The sequence below is a fragment of the Quercus suber genome, unplaced genomic scaffold (genome assembly GCF_002906115.3).
Source record: "Quercus suber isolate HL8 unplaced genomic scaffold, Cork oak 2.0 scaffold_501, whole genome shotgun sequence".
Lineage (NCBI taxonomy): Eukaryota > Viridiplantae > Streptophyta > Magnoliopsida > Fagales > Fagaceae > Quercus > Quercus suber.
Genome location: NW_027069950.1, coordinates 567,490 through 589,603, shown reverse-complemented (window position 1 = coordinate 589,603; position 22,114 = coordinate 567,490). Strand labels below are relative to the sequence as shown.

Here is a 22,114-nt window from a genome sequence, read left to right as displayed (position 1 = left end):
TGTTAACTACTTAAGGAGTCTTTCTAAGGTATTTATCTTATATTGCACACACAAGGCTAATGTTGTGTATTTTGAAAAGCATGTAAATAGAAAAAAAAAAAAAAGCAAATTTTTATGCTAAAATGTACATGAATTTTTGGTCCACAACAATAGCTACAAGCAAATCAAAGCCCAAATGGGCCTTTAGGTATCTCAATAAGAATGGTCTTGTTGCCCACTTGGGAGGTCACAAGCCTATAGAGTGTCCAAGACGTTGAAAAAACCCTATTTAATGTGACAGACCGCTACATAGAGGGTAACATAGCTATTTAATAATTTAATTGTCATATGTCATATGATATTGAAAATTTTCATTATTGTGTTTAAAAAAAATAAAGCCAATCAACTAAACAAGATAGATTTAACACTAACAAGACTTAATTACCTAAACCTTCCGTCCAAATTTGTGTTCTTCTTTTGATTTGTTTCAGATGTTATTATGTTGATGGTATATTGCTCATTAATTGATTGTAATGTGATATGATTTTTTATTTATTTAATTTTTTAAAATAAAATTTAATTGCCAGAGGTTATTAACACATAAACTAGCACATCATTTTGTTAAAAACTTGTAATAGAAGGAGATGGTATCCCTGGCAGTAGTCTTTGAAAACACTAATTCATTCTTATGATCCAATATGAACAATGACAATGAGGAGTCCATGAAAGGTAGATCAAATAGGTCATTGTTCTAAAATTATTGCTGACAATGTAAATAACTATTCATGCATAACAAAAATTCATATATTACAACTCATAATTAAAACTATTAACCACAACAAAACGTGTATACTTTAGGTTCAACATATTGCCTTACTGTCGGTCCAAAAGACTAAATCATTACCCAATATTGTGCTAAATCACGGCTTACAGTAGAACAAGGTAAAGACTTTGAAATACATAGATTTTCCAAGTCAAACACGTAAAGAAGTCTCTGGCAGTACATCGTAAAGTAGATTGAGTTTGTTTTAATTCCCAACTCTGTTGCCAAAGAATACATGCAACCAGTCCTATTATGCTCACTTAAGAAAATAGTTCGATCTCCTATGCTCTTCACTTTCACCCACCTCTTCTCTTCAAAATCCATTCGGAAGACAAAGAATCCATAGACCTCTTCCATGCGAAATCCAAAAAACATCATGTGAACTAGAAATAGTTCCCCACAAGATTCAACAAAAAAAGCTTTAAATCTTGGAAGGTCCAATGGTGATGGCCAAGGAAGTTCCTCCATTATAAGTCGGGTAAACTGGACTGTTCGACCTACAACTTCAGCTGTATACAAAGTATATCTTGATGCCAAACAATAGATTGTTTTTCCAACCATTGCAAAGTCCTCTAGATCAACATCTTCAGCAAATATAACAACTTGTTTGTTAAATTCAAAGTCACCCTTCTGGCAAACCAAAAGAGAGTTTTCCAAACTATTGAAGAACAAGATATGACATTCAGGATCACTTGGAGACGATGATAGAATGCAGCCTCTGTAATCAATGGATTCCAATGATGGGAGCTGAGCCTTTTCTAAAGAGATGGGATTCCAAAGATAACAATCCATTGAATCAGGATCAACCAAAACCAACCATCCATGAGAACAAGCATATATTATTTTGTTGCACATCTCAGGAATATTTTTTGTCTGATAATGATTTTTTGATACGTCAAAGAAAGTTTGCCTCTGTCCTTGCTTACCATTAAGGATTACAAGCCAAGGATACAATCGAGAAGCTGTGACAGGATAGGAATGCATATTTTGTTTCTCTACTTTTGCTACTTCCATTTTGTTTGTGCTGTCAGCAATTAAAATCACATTTAGTATATGAGATACAAAATATAATAAACCACATTAATTTAGTATATGGGATACAAAATATAAATTAACTAGGCCACTACAGTCACATTACAAAGCACAACTAAAGTTTGGTACCTCGTAGTTTCTAATGACTTATTTGTTAAATGTGAGACAAAAAGATAAAATTTAAAATAACACAAAAAAAAAAAAAAACCTAGAACTTCGGCCACCAATGTCAATCAAACCCAAAAATCAAGAGAGTAAGGATCCCAAATAATTGCAAATATGAAAAGGGAATATGTTAAAGTTAAAGGAGAAAAAAAATTGTAAAGAGAGCGGAAGCAAGAAAAAGAGAGAGATAACACAAAAAATACATAAGGCCCAACAACTTAAGACGGTGTAAAACCCTAGACGGTTATATTGCTTATATATAATGAAGTACATAAAACATAAAAACCTAACGGTGTTTAAATGGAACAAATGTTTATTAAAAGCACCGATTATGGAGGCAGAAAGTATTGTTAAGTAAGATTTGTTCTAGCCAGAACACAAAATCAGTGTGCTAGATATCAATCTAAGGCATGATTAGAATCAGGTATCATAAATCAAATTCAATATATATATTTTTGGAACCAAAATAAGCAAAAAGAGATGATAAGTGTTAAAGAACATAAATTCATTAGAGTTCAAAGCAAATACAAAAATAGATCAAAACCTGGATCCAAGGGAAGTCCTTGAACGAGGAAGAGCAAACTCAGGAAGATGCACTACTTGATTGGCGTTTGCCTTTTGTGGTTTTTCTCTTATTTGGTGGTGGAATAGTTTTAAATTGAAGAAACTTTGTATTCCTAGTCCAAGTGCAATTCGTATTACTATTATTCAAAGGAAAGCCACCGCCTGTTCTAACTTCTAAGTGCATTAGGAGTCTAAACAGAGAACTAATAAGTTCAAGTGCATTACTAGGAGTCTTACTATTTTTCCTTGTCCTTGTGGGACAAGGAAAGCCACCGCCTGAATAGAACTAAGTTCCAAGTGCATTAGGAGTCTAAATAAATAGCTTATAAAAGCCGAATAGTGCATTAGAAGTCTCAGGTTGACGACAGAAACAATTCCTTTAATAAGGAAAAGCAATCGATTTTTGGTGGTGATGATGTTTCTGAGCCAAGAAGCTTGAAAGCAATCAAGGTATCATCGACTTTTTATCTGTTTTTTTTTTATTTTTTAACGAAATCAAGGTATCATGTACAACTTTTATTATCTAGTTTCTATTGAGATTTCAATTCTCAATATTGAAGTAAGGTTTTGTATTTTGAGAATTCTAATTGATGTACCTCACTCTAGGACCACACTTTTAATAGGAGGACTTGTTTTTAAACTTGCCTTTGCCTTCTTTTTTTTTTTTTTTTTTTTGTCAAAATATTTTGTGTTCAAATTATTTTTATTTGAGAAACTCTTTACTTTGTGATAGTATATGAATTCGTTTTCTATAATTGTACTTTCAATTGAGAAACCTTTACAAGGGTGATATTGTTTCTCTATCCAATATATAGCCTTTACGTAAAGAAGGAAGAAATCGGCGGGAGTGGAACTGCACATGGCCAAACAAATTGTTAGATATTCTACCGAAGATCAAGAAAATAAAAAGGGATTACATAGATCCTGGTCTCATCTTCCACCTGAGCTTCTATGTTTAGTTTCCTCATATCTTTTAGCTGGGGACTTTACAACCTTTCGTGTTATATGCAAATCATGGCGATCAAGCACTTCTCTTCCTCGACCAGCGGTCTCAACCTTAACTGATTCCCCATGGTCTCTATCTCCATGTTTAATGTCCGTTGGCTCGCATAAATGCACATTCTTTCACCCTGCGTACCAAAAGCACGATGCATGTGAGATCGACATTCCAGAATTATTGGATGCACGTATTCGCTTCTCAAAGTATGGTTGGTTGCTCTTGACTGGATTTGGTTATGACAATTTTAGTGCCTTTTTCTTCAATCCTTTCACAAAGGAAAAAGTAGAACTCCCTAACTACACAGATAGAGAAGCATTCAGTACCATGAGTTTTTCTTCTCCGCCTACTTCTTCTGACTGTTTTGTTATTGGAATTTGTGGGTGGGATGATTTTGGCTTCATTAGACGTGGAGAAAAACATTGGACTTCCCATACAATTATTAAAAGGCCAGAATTTACACCATCATCATATTGCAATCCAATCTTACACAAAGGATTGTGCTATTGTTTGGGCGAGAATGGAGGATTAGGAGTATTTGATCCAAACGACAACCCAAGTAACTGGATTATTTATCATAATGATAAAATTCCCCTTATTCAAGAAAAGCTTGATTCAGTTCATCGAAGTTACTTGGTGGAAGGTGATGAAGGGAAGCTTTTAGCAATATTCATGGTTGAGGAGGGTGACACTAAGACACCAATTCATGTTTTTGAACTACCTAAGTTACAAGTAAATAAAACCATGATGAAACCTCGCAAGATTGTCTGTCGTATTGTGAGAAGTTTGGGAAATAGAATCCTATATATCAGTCTCGGAGGGTCTTTCTTAGAACCTGTTGTGCCAAGAGGATTGGGTAACAGGATTTACTTGCCAATTTTCAAGGACAAGAAAAACATTTTCTACTCTCTCAATACTGGCAAGTATCATTTCATATTCGATGATTATTCTGCCAAAAACATTCATAATGTAGAGGAACCGAGAAATTGCTGTTGGATTCAGGGCGGGCCAAAACTGACTTTAAACAAAGACTTTGAATGGTGATTAAGAGACTTCCTCTCTCTTGCGCTAGAGATTTATAATTGATTATAGAGAATTAATAGACTGAAATGTACAAGTGTTGCTTTTCTTTTTTCCTTCCATGTTGTTTTAACCCAAGTTCTTTTAGTTATCGAAATGATTTCTCTTATTTGGAGTTTTGGACAAAATCTATTGTGATTACTGTTAAGGTGTTGACTTTTGATTTTATCAATATATTCTTAAAGTGATATTTCTTGCCTGGATAAAAATGTGTTTTGTACCGACTTTGTACAAATTATTAAACTTTACAGAAAATTCATCACCCAAAAAAAAAAAAAACATTTGACAGATTAGATTTTGATAACAAAACCAGACTTTTGAATGTTAATTTTATGTAACTGTGCAATAAGCAGTGAATACTTACTTCTTATGACCACAACTCAATTTAACACACAAACTTCTGTATACAAGGACTTGAATTTGTGAAAAAACTATTGAAAATGAAGATTAAAATAACGAGTCATTTGTTGGGTGTTGATCTACAAAGTCGGTAAAAATAAAATACAATGCCAATCATATCTTTCAGCTAGATCGGTTGGTCAGGCAAAATCTTATCATTCTCGAAGCTTGAGTCCTTTTTTATCTCCGTTGGAAGTTGAGGAACTTGATGCCAAAGACAAAGACAGAAGAAAAGGAGGACAAAGCCAATGCGGGCCACAACAACAGCTCCAAGGAAGTCATATTCAAAGCCATAACGGACTTTAGGTAATATTTTACTGTTAGATAACCTTGTCCAGGTACCTCAATTGGAGTAGTCTGTTCTCCCACTTGACAGGTCACAAGCCCATAGTGTCCAAGACACTGGAGAACACCAGTAATACCACCTCCACCATATTGGAATTATCTGCACATGTCAACCATTAGAATTTAGAAATTCAATTTTATTTTAATATAATGGACTTGAAAATTGTATCATAATCTACTTTCTTTTATGCAAATTTGTATTATAATCTTGAATGGTGAATTTTGTATCGGGAGAACATCTCTTTCATTTAAATCCCCTCATTCCCTCTAATTTTGTAGTCAGATTTGTGACACATTATTTATTTGATTTGTGTGGTTTTCTTGGGGATTTTTTAGCCACATATCTCTCATCTAGCTAAAAAATTTAATTTGGGGATTTACATGGGACAGGATCCTTTACTATATTGGTAGCACAATCACATAAATATTACTAAACAATACTTTTTCCTACCATGTGGAATGTATGCATAAGACATGATTTCCCATTGCTTTTGAATAAGCTGTTTTTGTTTATATAAATGTTCAATGCTAAAAATGATTCATAGAAGTATTAAGATCCTCTCCATTTGAAAATGCTTTAGGCAATTTCAATGCATGCTTTATCTTAATCAATAATGTATTGCTGAAGCTATTGGAATAATAAATAAAAAAATGTATTCATTTGACTCCCACAAGGTTTCCCAACACCCCATCAAGATGTGCAAATCATCATTCAGCCCCTGATGGAAACTTAAGTTCATTAAGGTCTTCTACACTCTGTTAATTGTGACATAAGTGAAGCCAGGATTTGACCCCCTACAGGGCAAAACTTATCTGACCAACACTCACATGCACGTTTAATATTAGAATTTAAATCACTTTAGAAAATGCTTCTGTGTACTATACTCCTTAGGAGGATATATCATACTATATTCTGTGTTATTGTTTAGATATTACTTACCGGCCTTGGGATGAGAAAACCAGAGAAGAGGTTCTAGAAGCATAGGAAGAAGGACATAACAATGGCAGCAATTTGGGGGCCAGGAGTCAGAGCGACAACCATCATCCCATACAATGTGAAGTACATAAAGCACATCAAGATAAACATGTAAAACCACAAGAACTTTTCAAGTCACCAATGGAACCCAATCATTGAGTAAAGGATAAGAGTGTAGGCAAAAGTTTGGATAAGATATAAATGCAAATTATTTTTTATGCAAGTCAGAGTATTATTATTTTTTTTTCTCTCATTTATTTCTTTACCTGAGCAAGTGCATAAGGCAAGGCTGAATACATTCCCGCTGCTCTGTCGCAGTAGAAAACTGTCCTTTCAATTGCCACAACAGATTGCACTGTAGCAGTGTTGGTGCTTCCAAGGAAAAGAAGAGCAGCATACATAGCCCCCAGCAGATTCAGCAGGTCTTGTTCCTTTTGCCTATTGACATGATAATTTCACCATTAAACAAGCACAGAAATAGTATACTTAATTATAGGTCAATGGTATGATTTTCCAACTAAAAGGAAGTATATATAAATAAATATATATATATATATATATGTATATTATTGCTTGTGTAACTATGCAGAATTCTACAACAAGACTAGCTAAGCTCAAGTTAATAACTTTCTTGGACCATAATCTTTCCTAAGTGCATGCTTAAAATCATATAATATAAATGTGTTGTTTAACTAATCATACACTATGGGTTAATGATGCTGTGCTAGTGGACTACAATTTACTGTAAGAGTCATAACAATAACCTGGTAGTTGAATAAAATTATCTGGATAAAGATAGGAAAATTAGACTTATAAGACTTACGTCTTATCTCCTTTTTTCCAGAAAATTAGTCCAAATATAACACCAATGACTATTGTCATGAGGAACTGGATGGCATTGTATCGTGGGTTTCTCCAATAAGACCAATATTGCTTCCAAAAGCAGGCTTTACTTTGAGTGACAAATGATTGGGAATATTTGGTGGGGAAGTAAAGGTCCTTTGATCCTGGCGCTAGTGTGCTTAGCTCTTTGATGAGTTCTTGATTCCTCCTGTAGAAGGAATCAATGTAGAAAAACTTAGTATAGTTGAAAAGGAATTTGAAAATTGTAAGAGGACATAAGGGGCTAGAATTTTTTGAGAATATCTAATGTTCTCCTTACTTGAACAGTTCAGAATTGGCATAAATTTCTGCAAAATCCACATCAAGTTGACCCTCAACTACTGGAGAACTGATTTCTAGCATCCATGTTGCAGGATTATATCCATCTTTGATCTTAACAACATTTGGGATAGCCTGCAATTGTCATAGATTAGTTTGTTACTAAAATTCCTAACAGTTACCTCATTGATATCCTGCAGTGGCCATACAGATTAGTTTGTGATAAAAACTTCAGAGTTACTGCTATAAATTGCTAATGATTCTCCAAGAATTGAGGAAAAAAAAAAGTTCTAGTCACCTCAAAGTATTCTATGAGCTTGTGAGAATGGTGACCAAGGGGTCCAGCAAAAATGACTTGTCCACCTCTCTTCATCAGCAGCAGCTGTGGACAATTTGATATATTTAGAAGTGTCATGTCGCTATAGGACAGTTAGACACACAGGTCTCAAATGCAAAAATGATGATATTGATCTATCCCATATACCTCATCGAAAGCTTCAAAAATGTCTATGCTTGGCTGGTGAATTGTGCAGACAATAGTTCTCCCCGTGTCCATTGTTTCTCACTGTACGCATTACAATTGCTGCAGCTCTAGCATCAAGGCCTGATGTCGGCTCATCCATGAATATGATGGAGGGATTAGCAACAAATTCTACAGCTATTGTGAGTCTCTTTCTCTGTTCAGTTGACAGGCCATCTACTCCTGGAAGACCAACTATAGAATTCCTCAATGGATTTAGCTCAACTAAGTCCATGACTTCCTCAACAAACATCTATAGCACAAAAAGTGAAACTATGTTCAGTAATACCATTGGAAAAACTTTTAGTTCCTAGACATATATGGTGAATGGAAAATTGGAAGCTACATATTATGAGTTATATATATATATATATATATACTATTAATAGACAATCGTTCATGTCAAGAAACAAAGTTTGGATGGGTTAAGAAACTCCAATTTTGTCTTGACACCAAAATATTGTAAGCTGAATTTAGATAAAGAAAATTGAAATAAATCTAAATGGCAGAAATGAATCATGAAAATGACTCCAAGTTGTACAAATAATGATTTTGTGAAGTTGTTTTCTACCCACATGATCTATAAATATATGGCACATAAGATGTTGTCTAATTATTTTGGGCTAATTAACTTGTGGAATTAGAATATTGTGGCCTGAGGCACAAGTTTGTATTTTTTTTCTTAGGAAGGATAAATAACCTATTAAATTGAAAGAAAAAAATAGAATAAGCTCATATAGAAATGACTAGCTTGGAAAATTAAATTAGATTTTGGACAAAAAAACATGCCTTTCGAGTTTCTTGCTTAACTTCCTTAGCAAGACGCAGCCAGGCAGAGTAAACGAGATTCATAGACAGTAACATTGGGTGAATGGATATCATTCTGTTCACAATAACACTAACCCGAGCAAAAGTTGCTTGGTTCTTCAGGTAACCAGATATGCTGATACTTCCTTCAATGTACCCGCCAGTTTTTCTTCCTGTTAGAACATCCATCAATATGGTCTTTCCAGCACCACTTACACCAACCAATGCTATTAAAATACCAGGCCTGAAAGCACCACTAACATCTCGTAACAATTGGAGACGACTTTCTTCAATTCCTTCACTCTTTCAATTCCTGATGAAGAAACTAGTGTTCAGCATCTAGATTTCAAAAACTCAAAGGTTTAAACTTTTGAATTGGAAAGTATTTCAAGATGTTAGCTTCATGTGACACAAAATATTATGAGCCTAATTATTATGACAACCTCACTATAGAGTTGTTCGATCTTATGTAGCATTGAAATATCTTGACAACTTAAGTTGATGAGCACTCTAGGAAGAATGATTAGAAGGTATAAATGATCAGTATTTTGGGTAAATAAACCTTTTATAATGACTATTTATGGAATTAGCTTCTCTTTTTTCATTTTCTTCCAACTGTAAAGCAACTCTGCAAAATGGAAAGAGATAAATGAGAAATAGGACTTAAGGTTGGCATATTGACATAGTAATTTACATGATTAAATGCAAGTGACAAGGGCTGGAATGACAACACCATTCCTCTTCTAGTAGGTGCATTCTCTGCTGCACTACGAATTGAGTTGTCTAGAGTAGGGATGGAGCCAGGACTTAGAGTTAGGGGGTGGCTTTGCTGCTAGCTTTATGCGGCAGCTCCGACCTTTGAATCTACTGCTTTACTACTAAGGATTTTTGTTTAAAATTTTTTAAATGGCCAAGTTGTTTGTTTTGGGTAAAATAAATTGATTGGGCTTAATTTTTATAGTTTTATTATTGATAATTTTTATTTTTGGGCTAATTTTTTTAGGCTTGTATATTTTGTTTTAGATTTAATCTATTAATTTTTTAATTTTTTTTAAAGGTGAAAAATGCTAAAACTACAAAAATTTTACAAATTATTAACGTGGTGAGTAATTATTAATAAGTAAAAAATAACATAAGTGTACGAACTAATAAAAAATTTGCTACTTTAATAGTTTGTATAAACGTTGTAAAAATGTTTGTGGCTATGACATTACTCTCAAAAGAATTGATAGCATTATTAAGTATGGCAAAGTGTAATTTTATTGAACAAAATTGCTAAAATTAGTACCTATTAATATAGTAATATTTATATAAAAAAAAAATTTTAGGGGGACCATTTTCCTCCCTAGTCCAATAACAGCTCCGTCCATGGTCTGGAGTGTTCTTCATTGCATCAATGCCTGTACTCATTCACATGTTATCATTATTAATAGCAGGCACCATTTATTTCCTTAAAGCAACTATATAGATGATTTCATAAAGAAATAGAACTGCAAATTATGGAACCTTGAAATGATGGAGTGGTTGAAGATGTACTCATTTCTATGCCCCTCATCTGAAGCTGTCCATCCGAGGACTGCTTTCCACTCTTTTTATTATCATCCTCTCCAACAATAACGGATTTAGAATCACCTAAAGCTGCGTTTGATTTTCAAAGCAATGTCAGCTCAAAAATCTTATTTCAGTAATTGAACTGAAGATTAGTATGGTAAATGATTGCTTACGATTTAGAAATGTGAGTGCTATGATAAAACAGATGTTAAAAAGCACAGAAAACCCAAGGAGTGCCCCAACACAAAACCAGTACCAATAGTCTTCCTTAAACATGCCCCTATTCCTAAGAAGAACCTTTCCGACGGTGGGTTCAGGAATACTTGGGTCAGGATTGGGTTGTAAAAAGGAAAAAGTGAAGACAATTAAATGAAGATATTTTAAAGGAACAAAATGACGGTTTGCAAGTTTGCTTGAAGATCTTGCTGCACTCCATCTTTTGTCAAGAAATTCATTGATGGCTATGGCATTCTGTCCATACATCAAGGGAGAAATGTAGTAGCCCCATATCATCCATGGTGCAATGTCATCTAAACAAGGAGAGGGAATTAGGTGTTTTCATCCATGGTGCAATACCATTACATGACGAGCTGATCCATATCTACAGAATCGTCTATGTAGAAAATCTAGTAGAATTTATAATTAACTTAAAAACATAAATTACTAACCTCTGACAACAATGAACCCACCAAGGACAAAAACCAATAACAATGTAAAGGTAACAAGTGTGACAGAACTTGAACTCTTCCTAGTACTCCAATAAACCGAAAGAGAGATAGGGCCATTTGATGGACGCTAAAGAATGCCAATAATTGGCGGAAAAACCTAATAGAATTCAAGATGTGTTAATAACAAACATCATAAATTCACATAGCTCATAGAAGGAAAATAAGTGACATAACAAGAAATTATATGTGCATGAAGTTTATTCATCTATCTGAAAGAACATAAGTGTAAGCACATACCTACTAGGTGCAGGAGCAAACCCATATGTTAGGCAGGTCCATATTCCTGACTCCATCAGTGAGAGGGGAATCCTAAGGAGGCAAATTGTTAAGCCAAAAGCCCATGCTGGATGGAACAAGAAATCCCGCTGCTTAAAAAATACAAGAAGCCTAAACATAGTTAATGAAAGTTCTGCCATTCCATTGAACATGGCACTAATGAGATTAAAGAACAATGCACCATAATATTTCCCTCCATCTTCTATTTGACCATGCTTCATTTCGGTTCTTAAGAACACTGTCATGGTAATAATTGACATTATGGTAATCTGGGTTGTCTTGAATATATATATAAAAGAGTTGCGCTTCATCAATAGCCACTTTCTTGCAAAGCATGCCTTGAAGATTTCCCAATTAGAAATTCCATACTTCTTTTTTACTAATGCTGCAGGATGGGCTTTAGATCTATCATATGGAATTCCAAGCTCTTCAGAAAGTTTCTGGCCAATGTGATAATTATGAAAGTGGGCTACAAACACAGGAACACTGGTATATCAGTAAGGTTCATTCTTTTTGCACCAATACTGCTCCTGATCCTTTTTGGAAGTAACCTCTTGCAAAAAGTCTGCAACTCCTTTCATTTCAGGGCACTTGAAGCCCACATTTTCAAAAAATTCAAGTACATTCTCACGTGGACCTTGGTAGACAATCTGACCCTTTGAAAGTTTAATAATGTCATCAAAAAGATAAAAGGTTTCAGGCGCAGGTTGCAGAAGAGAAATTATCATTGTCACATCCATTATATGAACCATCTGCCTCATGAACTTGACTATCTGGAAAGTGGTTGAACTGTCCAGGCCAGTTGATATTTCATCCATGAAAAGAGCTTTTGCTGGTCCAACCAGCATCTCTCCTGGATTAAGTATAATCATTCCTATTAAACTTGTAAAGTCCAAAAATTGTTCTAAAAAAGACACCGCCACTGAACTTTTATATGTAGTCCTTTTTTCCTATTTTTACATACCTATAGTAACACGCTTCTTTTGTCAGCCGGATATGCCTCTTGTCATCTCATCACCCGCCATAATGTCAGCACAAATATCCAATCCAAGAGTCTGTTATGCATACTTTGAAAAGTTAGACAAGAAAATTTGTCTAATAAATGCAAGGTCAATTACCATCAAGACATAATGTCAACATACCTTGAGAACATAGTCCGTAACAAGACTTGTTTCTTGGCCTGCCATTGCTGTGGCTTTCATGAATGCATCTATTTCAGGATCTGGTATTATTCATGCTTCACTTTCTCGTCTTAACAATTCTGCCAACAGTTCATAAGCTGCTCCAACTCCCAAACAACGTCCTGAAAAGTCCAACGTCTCTCTGACTGTCATTTCCCCATGATGAAGATCATGTTGGCTAATGTATGAACAAGTTCTCTGAGGAACAAATTCTGATCATGACCACAGTAACTGACTCTCCCTGATTCCTGTTTCGTAGAAGTTGTTAATGAAAAAGTTAGAATAGCACAACATAAGAATGGTCATCATTACTAGAAGTGCCAAGAATTCAGCAATTATTTTTGGAAGTCATTGTGAAATAGCTGGCAAATCTATCATATTTCATATTAAGAAACATTTTCAGGAATACCTCAAAGAAGGCAGACATAAAGGACAAGCAAACAAGACTTAATGAACATTTTATAAACTAAAATTTCCAGCATTCCCTGCTCATTGCGCTATTCAAAAAGAATTTAGCAAAACCATCGAGTTTTTATTTTATTATTTTTTTCTTACATACAACAAAGCCATAGACATTGTCCTAGTGAGAGAGAGCAGGAAATGACACACACCTTGAGATCCTTGTCCCTATTCCCAGCAAGTATCTGCAGCAATGTTGTTTTCCCTGATCTCGGAGGTCTCAGAAGCAGTGCATTCTGGAGAAAAACCATCAAATTAATCAATAAAACATATACAAGAAATTCAAAAGGTAAATAATGTATATAAAATAGCCTTGGCACTGCACATGAGAAGCAAAACTAAATAGTTAATTCTAATTCTCAAAGAAAAAAAAATAAAAAAGGTCTTTCTGTTACATATTGTTTCATCAAATAGGTCAGGGAGACAAACTACATCATAAGTTTTACAACAATCCAATACCTTGATGGCTTCACTATTCCACTCACGTCACATAGAATCTTGACAGCCCTTTTCTTCGATGGCAAAAGCTTGATTAACCCAAGAACCGCCTAAATGATCACAACAAAACATTTATCAGTACATATACCAATCTGTAAAACAAAGAGAAGTAACATTTCTACTATGATGCTTCGATGACAAAATTTTTTACTTTCTCAGTGATGCATTGACAACTTGACCGAATTTATATTTCATTCTCAGACTATCACTGTCAATATGTACATAAAAAATCTAAAATTAAAATCTACTTGGAATTTTCATTCTGACATACTTGAAAAAAAAAAAAAAAAAAGATCACCTCATTTAGATAAGTAGAGTGTTTCGGCCACTATCTTTGAAATTGAGTCATAACATTGATGGGGGCTTCTTTTTCTCAATAGCATGAGCTTTTATCACTCAGCAAGACTAACCCATAAAACAAAGTGCTGGACTGAAGCAAATCTTATTATAATCTTAGAGGTTAGAGAGGGCTTTGACTAAATAGTTACAGTATGCATAATCTCCAGAGTCATAGATAATTCAATAAAATTTTAATTATATAAATCCCTAAACCCTTTAATTTACAAAAGCAATGCAAGCTGAAAAGTATAAGAAAAAAAGAAAAAAAAAAAGATATAAAGCATAAGTTTGAGGAATGGCCTTTTGCATATACATTTTGAACATGGCTTGCAAAAGATTGGGGTTAAATGTCCTTCTATTTCTCTACACCAAGGTTATATTGTCCTACTATATTGAAAAATGTACACCTTCCTTGCATTCCTCAGGTGCCTCATTTAAATCCAATAGATATGTAAATGCAAATCAACACATATTGAAGATTAAAGCCCACATTAGCTCTAAAGCTTGGATATTTAGCTCTCAAAGATTAGTTCTTATACTCCTATAATTATATTGAAAAGGCTAACTATATACTAAGTCTTTATCCTCTTTAAGTATGGAATTTCTTATCAATCTAACAAAGAATAGGACCCTCCTTTAGGCCTTGAAGAAATACAGTAGGGAGTATGAATAGCTGCAAAATAACATAATTAAGTCCACCTTCAAAATAATATAATTCTTTCCTCTTTCCGTTTCAAAAAGATCTAAAATTCCAATATGCATAATCTGGTTCTTCTTCCAACCCCAAAAAACCATAAACACCACTCCATACCTAATCCCTACCAGTTTTCCCTCACCATACCCAATTCTATGCATATTTAATATCACGAAACCTAATTAGAATTCCCAAAAACAAATCTGATTTCCCTAAACCCAAAACTTTTGCAACAAATTTCAGATTGCATTTGTAGAAGCCTCAGCCTTTAAGGTAATCTTATAGATCTACTAACAATCTCAAATTTAATGACCAATGATATTATTTTGCTGAGTTTCACATATATGGAAAATGATGCAAAAGATTTGACGTGGCTGTATAAGACTATACACAATTTAGGTAGAAATCAAATGCTCTAAGTTATTGAACTTACAATTTCTTGAATCTATATAAGACTATAATTTCTTGAATCTAAAATATTGTACGCAATTTAGGTAGAAATCAAATGCTTTGTCAATGCCGACATAATTATGTAGGAATAAAAGTTCTTGACTTCAAGAACTAAGAATCAAAAGATAATCCGCTTGACTGTATAAGACTATAATTTCTTGAATCTAAAATATTGTACGCAATTTAGGTAGAAATCAAATTCTTTGTCAATGCAACCATAATTATGTAGGAATAAAAGGCCTTGACTTTAAGAACTAAGAATCAAAAGGTAATCCATCTAGTGGACATTCATTACTATCAATTCATATAAACATTGTCTGTAAGTATTGAATCTATTGATGTATATGACAGATCTCCAATTAAAAACCACAGCAATCAAAACAATCATCCACACCACAACACAAAGTACTGAAGCAAAAAGACAAAGCTCCAATTAAAACCCCCAGCATTCAAAATTTCAGCATAACAATCATCCATACCACAACACGAAAGAGGTAGTAACAAAATATAAAAAGGGAAACAAAAAGCATCAAGCAAAAGAATGGAGCACAAGAACAACTGGAATTTAGAGATACCTCAATTGAATCCTCCAAGTTTTGTCAGTATTTATATAGGCTGCAGAGAGGAAGACAGGAAGGAAGGAAGTCAAATAGGCGGTTGTTACTGTGAAATCATAGAGCAAGAAGGTGGGGAGATTTTCATGGCTTCAAATCGTATCAGATTCTTTCCCCTTTACAGTGAAACGATGTGAAATTGTAGTAGAAGTTCAAACCATCTGTTTGTGCATAACCGTAGAACAAAAAAGTGGGAGAAATTCAAACGGTCTGTTTCCCATTCCCCACGCTGTGTTTCTCACGCAAAACCCTGATTATTCTCTGTACGTTTTTTTTTTTTTTTCCTCTCCCTTTAAGGTTCCCTCCACGTTACAATCTTCAAACACTATCTCCTCAGGTTTCTATTTGGTCACACAAAACCCTGATTATTCTCTATACGTTTTTTTTTTTTCTTCCTTTAAGCTAAAAAGGCTCACATAAACCAACTTCACCATTTTTATTTTTTTATTTTTCCTTTAAGCTGAACTGAAAAAGCTTTGGGTTAGGCTTGATAGTGGAACTAAATAAATAAGATGTGGGCTAGATTAATTATACAAATTTATTATAGGGTGATAATGGAAGTAAATAAATAAGTAGTGAGCTGCATTTATAGGGCTGGAATTTGTAGGGCTAAAAATTGTAAAAACTATTTTAAAATTGAAGGAAAAATTATTATTTTTATTTAAAAAATAACATGGCAGCTGATGTGGCACAATGTGAACAGCAGCATTAAACACTTATTTTTATTTTTTTTCCTTTAAGCTAAACTGAAAAGGCTTTGGGTTGGGCTTGATAGTAGAACTAAATAAATAAGATATGAGCTAGATTAAATTTATTATAGGGTGATAGTGGAAGTAAATAAATAAGCAATGGGTTGCATTTATAGGGCTGAGATTTATAGGGCTGAAAATTGTAAAAACCATTTTAAAATTGAAGGAAAAATTATTATTTTTTATTTAAAAAATGATGTGGCAGCTGATGTGGCGTAATGTGAGAACAGCAGCATTAAACGCTACGTTTCAGCTTTTAGTAATATATAGATATAGATTTGTATGGTTTGTGGACAATAGAAAAGATGTAATTTTTCATGAACAAAAGTCACTAACATTGATCCATCGACAAAATAAAAGTAATTTAAAGAAAATTGAATAAGTACGCACGTACCCACTAACCAAAATCAACCAAAGAAAGGGAAAACTAGTTTGCTAATGGCAGAAAGTAAGAAACTTACTAATGACTTTGTCTTGGAGGCAGACCTTGGCTGCTCAATTTGTATGATTCTCATTTTTGTTAGGTAGTCAGCCCAGCATTATATGTGTCTACATGAAGGCCCAATATTGACATTGGGCCCGAGTCTCTCAATCCAGCTGCTACAGAGAGAGAGAGAGAGAAAAGTTATCAAGTTGGACTTGTGTGCAATGTTTGAGCCTACTTCAACTTCACTAAGGGGTATGGCCGAGAATGAAGACTTGTGTGAAACATTATGGCCTATTTCAACTTCACTAAGGGGTACGGCCCAAAATCAATAGTTCATGCAAAAAAAAAAAATTTCTTGCAAAATTATCACTTTTGGTACTTATATTTTGGGATCATTGTCAATTTAGTTTCTATATTTTGGAAACAGTCAAGATTTGATCTTTGTTATTTTCAATTTGCAATCAATTTAGTCCATATCATCAACTCACAAAAAGTTGACTGTAAGTTGAAAATAACAAGGAGTAAATTTCATTGCTATCAAAATGTAAGGACTATCCAATTAAAAAAAAAAAGGGAAAAGAATGCTATTAAAAGATTGCTTGTCTTGACAACTCTTATTATTGATCAAACCCACAAAGTCTTTTCAATTTGAGCTTTTACTAATAATTTATGAATTTTCTAATATTTCATGTCCAGAAATATTGGGTTTTGCTTATTCTTTTTATCTTGTATATCCCTGCTTGCTTCATGTACTTCAATTATCCTTTTTTTTATATAATTACACCAGACTAATTTTAGTTGATTGATGCAATATACTATTCTCTCTCTCAGATTTAAATCTAAATAATAAGATTTTTCCTTGTTTGTTGTCCTGATCATGCTTTTGGCTTCCAAAGCGAGCTAATATATTCAATTTTTATGGTCAACCATTTTCAAAGATTTATTCGTTATATGCATCACTTTCTTGGCTTTACTATATATACCAACTCTAGATATAAGAAATTTTCATAAACTCTTACAAAAAAACTACTATAATTAGTACCGCATTAATAACGTAATATAAATTAGTAACAAATATAAAATATACTTTTTATTTTATATTTAAAAATTGACATACCAATAATTTTTTGGCGGAAATCACATTTTTTTCCTTATATTTTCAGGTAATTCTCACTTTGGTCCCTAGATTTTATTTTTAGCGCTTTTAGTCCCTATCTTGAAAAACACTTCCCGTTTTGGTCTCTGCCGTTATATCAGAGGCGGGAAATACACACGTGACAAACGGCAGAATTAAAAAAATATATATATTAAAAATATATTATTTTATTTTAAAATAAAATAAAATTTTAGTTATCAATAATTTTAAAATAAAAATATTAAAAATTTTAGTTAAAAATAATTGTTCTTCATGTTGTTCCACCAACAACATGGTTTCCCAGAAAATAGAAATTCAAGATTTTATTCTCTTTTATTTCATTTTCTTGGCATCCAAACAAGCAGAAATATATACAAAACCATGATCAAACTCAGATACCCACAATAAAAATTCAAAACAGAACCACAACTTAAACCCAATCTGAGAGAGAGAATCGAAACACCCATAAACCCACTGCCACCAAATTGCCACCCACATCTATAACAACCTGCGTAAACCCACAATGAACCCATCCCTACCAACAACACAGCAACCCCCCACCGCCGCCACCACCATAAATCTGGCATCAATACCCACAACGAAAATTCAAAGCAAAACTAAAACCCACATCCAATTTGAGAGAGAGAACCGGAGAGAGAGAAAGAGAGAATCAGAATGAGAGAAAGAGAATCCACCATCGCCACCGATCCAAACCACCACGACATCACCATCAATCTCCAAATCACCATGCTGTCACTGTCGATCTTCAGTCCATACTGCCGATGTCGATCTCCAGTCCACGCCAATCTGAGAGAGACACCAAATCAGAGAGAGGGGGAGAGAGAAAGGAATACGAGAAATGAAAGAAAGGAGTGATTGTATGATTGAAAGAAGAGAGAGTGATTGTGTTGGAGTATCTTCAGTCCATAGTTGCTAAAAATAATATATATATATATATATATATATATATATATTTTTTTGGGTTTTGTTAGTTGATTGTGTTGGAGATCTGAGTTTAATCATGGTGTTGTATATTTTTTTGCTTGTTTGGATGCTAAGAAAATGAAATAAAAGAGAAAAATCTTGAATTTCTTATTTTTGGGCAACCATGTTCTTGAGGGAAGAACAGGAAGAACAATTATTTTTAACTAAAATTTTTAATATTTTTATTTTAAAATTATTGATAACTAAAATTTTATTTTATTTTAAAATAAAATAAAATATTTTTAATATTTTTTTAATTTTGCCGTTTGCCACGTGTGCATTTTTCGTCTCTGATGTAATGGTAAGGACCAAAACGAGAAACGTTTTTCAGAATAAGGATTAAAAGTGGTAAAAATAAAATTTGGTGACCAAAGTGAAAATCGCCTGAAAATGAAGGGACAAAAATGTGATTTTCGCCTTATTTTTTAAAAAAACTCACTAAACTTAAAAAAACCAAACACACCCTGACCGAACCCATTAATTTGTGGTTGGTGTCTGTCTCCTCTCTGCCTCCGCAGCTGGTTGTCTCAACCTCCAAATCTCCGCTAAGCATTGGTTATGAATCTCAGATATTCACTGTGAAATATCTTCTCCCATTCAATCTATTTTTCTCTTCTTCTTTTTCTTTAAAATAAATCTAGAATATGTTGGTTTTACTTGCTTTTAAGTATTGAAACTTCAAACTTGTCCTATGAAAACTAAAGCAAAAAAATTTTGTGGGTCTGAACATATGTGGTGTATTTTCCTTTTCTCAGTTGCCTTGTTGATGTGTTCTATGACCATATGCCTATATGCCATTTTTCTTTTTTTGATATCATTGAATGGGGAGAGTAAATCTTTTGAGAACCTCAATTGGTTTTGATCTTCTTTCTTATAGTCTAATTATACAGTCATTTTCTAGCTCACTGGGATTAGTGCAGACTTATAGGGTCTATTTGGATTGAGTGGGGAGGGAGAGAGAGTGGAAGAGAGTAGAGTAGAGTTGGCTGAAAATAGGCTAATTTTGGACCAATTCTACTCTACTCCCCCTCCCTCCCTTCAATCCAAATAGACCAATATTTTTTACTGCACAAAGAATTTTATCATGAATGTTTTCTATAGTGTATTGAAGTTGTGTTACTTGTGATAAATGACAGAGCAGTTTTTCTTGTCTTTGGACAATGAACAGTTTTGATAAATGATTCAACATTGTTTTAAGAGGTATAATTGTGTTGCGTTGTGTTAGAACAATGGTTAGATGATTAAATTCCAATTTTTCCAACAGATTAAGCTTTTGGTACAATCTGTTAGAAAGAGAACAAGGCAATAAAGAATGTCAAATGCTTAGCCTTTTCAACTTATCAGATACTAGAACTTATGATTTCAACTTGCCTGAGCTTGTTGGAAGAAAATGATTAGGAATATCTTTTGGATGATTGCCCACTATCGACACTGATTTTCACATTAATCTCTTTCATCCATTGTTTGAACACCTAATTAGTCTTCCACCCAGTGCCGGCTCAAGGCCTAGGCAACTTAGGCCTAGGCCTAAGGCCCCACAACAAATAAAAAATTTCCTTACTAAAAAAAGGCCCCATCTCCCTTAGTAAAAAGCCCAAAATTTTATAAAAATATAACATTTTTTAAATAGTTGATACTTTTTTTTAAGAGCGCTGCTAAAAATACCACAAATTTTATTATAGATTTAACTGACATATCACCAATCACATAAAAAAGTAATTCAAACACAAATAAATTAAGTTGTTGAAATTCATCAATTACAGTCATAATCACATTTATTGTGAATATTTTGTAGTATTTTTAGTATTTTTCTTTTTCATTTTTGATAACTAAAATTTTATTTTATTTTAAAATAAAATAAAATATTTTTAATATTTTTTTAATTCTGCCGTTTGCCACGTATGCATTTTTCGTCTCTGATGTAATGGTAAGGACCAAAACGAGAAACGTTTTTCAGAATAAGAATTAAAAGCGGTAAAAATAAAATTTGGTGACCAAAGTGAAAATCGCCTGAAAATGAAGGGACAAAAATGTGATTTTCGCCTTATTTTTTAAAAAAACTCACTAAACTTCAAAAAAACCAAACACACCCTGACCGAACCCATTAATTTGTGGTTGGTGTCTGTCTCCTCTCTGCCTCCGCAGCTGGTTGTCTCAACCTCCAAATCTCCGCTAAGCATTGGTTATGAATCTCAGATATTCACTGTGAAATATCTTCTCCCATTCAATCTATTTTTCTCTTCTTTTTTTTCTTTAAAATAAATCTAGAATATGTTGATTTTACTTGCTTTTAAGTATTGAAACTTCAAACTTGTCCTATGAAAACTAAAGCAAAAAAATTTTGTGGGTCTGAACATATGTGGTGTATTTTCCTTTTCTCAGTTGCCGTGTTGATGTGTTCTATGACCATATGCCTATATGCCATTTTTCTTTTTCTGATATCATTGAATGGGGAGAGTAAATCTTTTGAGAACCTCAGTTGGTTTTGATCTTCTTTCTTATAGTCTAATTATACAGTCATTTTCTAGCTCACTGGGATTAGTGCAAACTTATAGGGCCTATTTGGATTGAGTGGGGAGGGAGAGAGAGTGGAAGAGAGTAGAGTAGAGTTGGCTGAAAATAGGCTAATTTTGGACCAATTCTACTCTACTCCCCCTCCCTCCCTTCAATCCAAATAGACCAATATTTTTTACTGCACAAAGAATTTTATCATGAATGTTTTCTATAGTGTATTGAAGTTGTGTTACTTGTGATAAATGACACAGCAGTTTTTCTTTTGTCTTTGGACAATGAACAGTTTTGATAAATGATTCAACATTGTTTTAAGAGGTATAATTGTGTTGCGTTGTGTTAAAACAATGGTTAGATGATTAAATTCCAATTTTTCTAACAGATTAAGCTTTTGGTACAATCTGTTAGAAAGAGAACAAGGCAATAAAGAATGTCAAATGCTTAGCCTTTTCAACTTATCAGATACTAGAACTTATGATTTCAACTTGCCTGAGCTTGTTGGAAGAAAATGATTAGGAATATCTTTTGGATGATTGCACACTATCGACACTGATTTTCACATTAATCTCTTTCATCCATTGTTTGAACACCTAATTAGTCTTCCACCTCAACCTACCTTTTGCCGTCAATACACACTTGAAGTTGAGCCTGAACATCTTTGTTGTACATT

General features: G+C 33.6%; 2 protein-coding genes and 1 pseudogene across 2 annotated transcripts; 1 reads left to right on the top strand and 2 right to left on the bottom strand.

Annotated features, from left to right (window-relative positions):
- Window positions 1-871: 871 nt before the first annotated feature.
- LOC111988618 (F-box/kelch-repeat protein At1g57790) lies at window positions 872-1,816 on the bottom strand. The gene has a single exon (XM_024020406.2). It carries the CDS (start codon window positions 1,814-1,816, stop codon window positions 872-874), a length of 945 nt encoding a protein of 314 aa, XP_023876174.2.
- Window positions 1,817-3,422: 1,606 nt separating this feature from the next.
- LOC112026639 (F-box/kelch-repeat protein At1g57790-like) lies at window positions 3,423-4,604 on the top strand. The gene has a single exon (XM_065763271.1). The coding sequence runs from the start codon at window positions 3,423-3,425 to the stop codon at window positions 4,602-4,604; it is 1,182 nt and encodes a 393-aa protein (XP_065619343.1).
- Window positions 4,605-5,136: 532 nt separating this feature from the next.
- LOC112026635 (pleiotropic drug resistance protein 2-like) lies at window positions 5,137-22,113 on the bottom strand (annotated as a pseudogene).
- Window position 22,114: the final 1 nt, after the last annotated feature.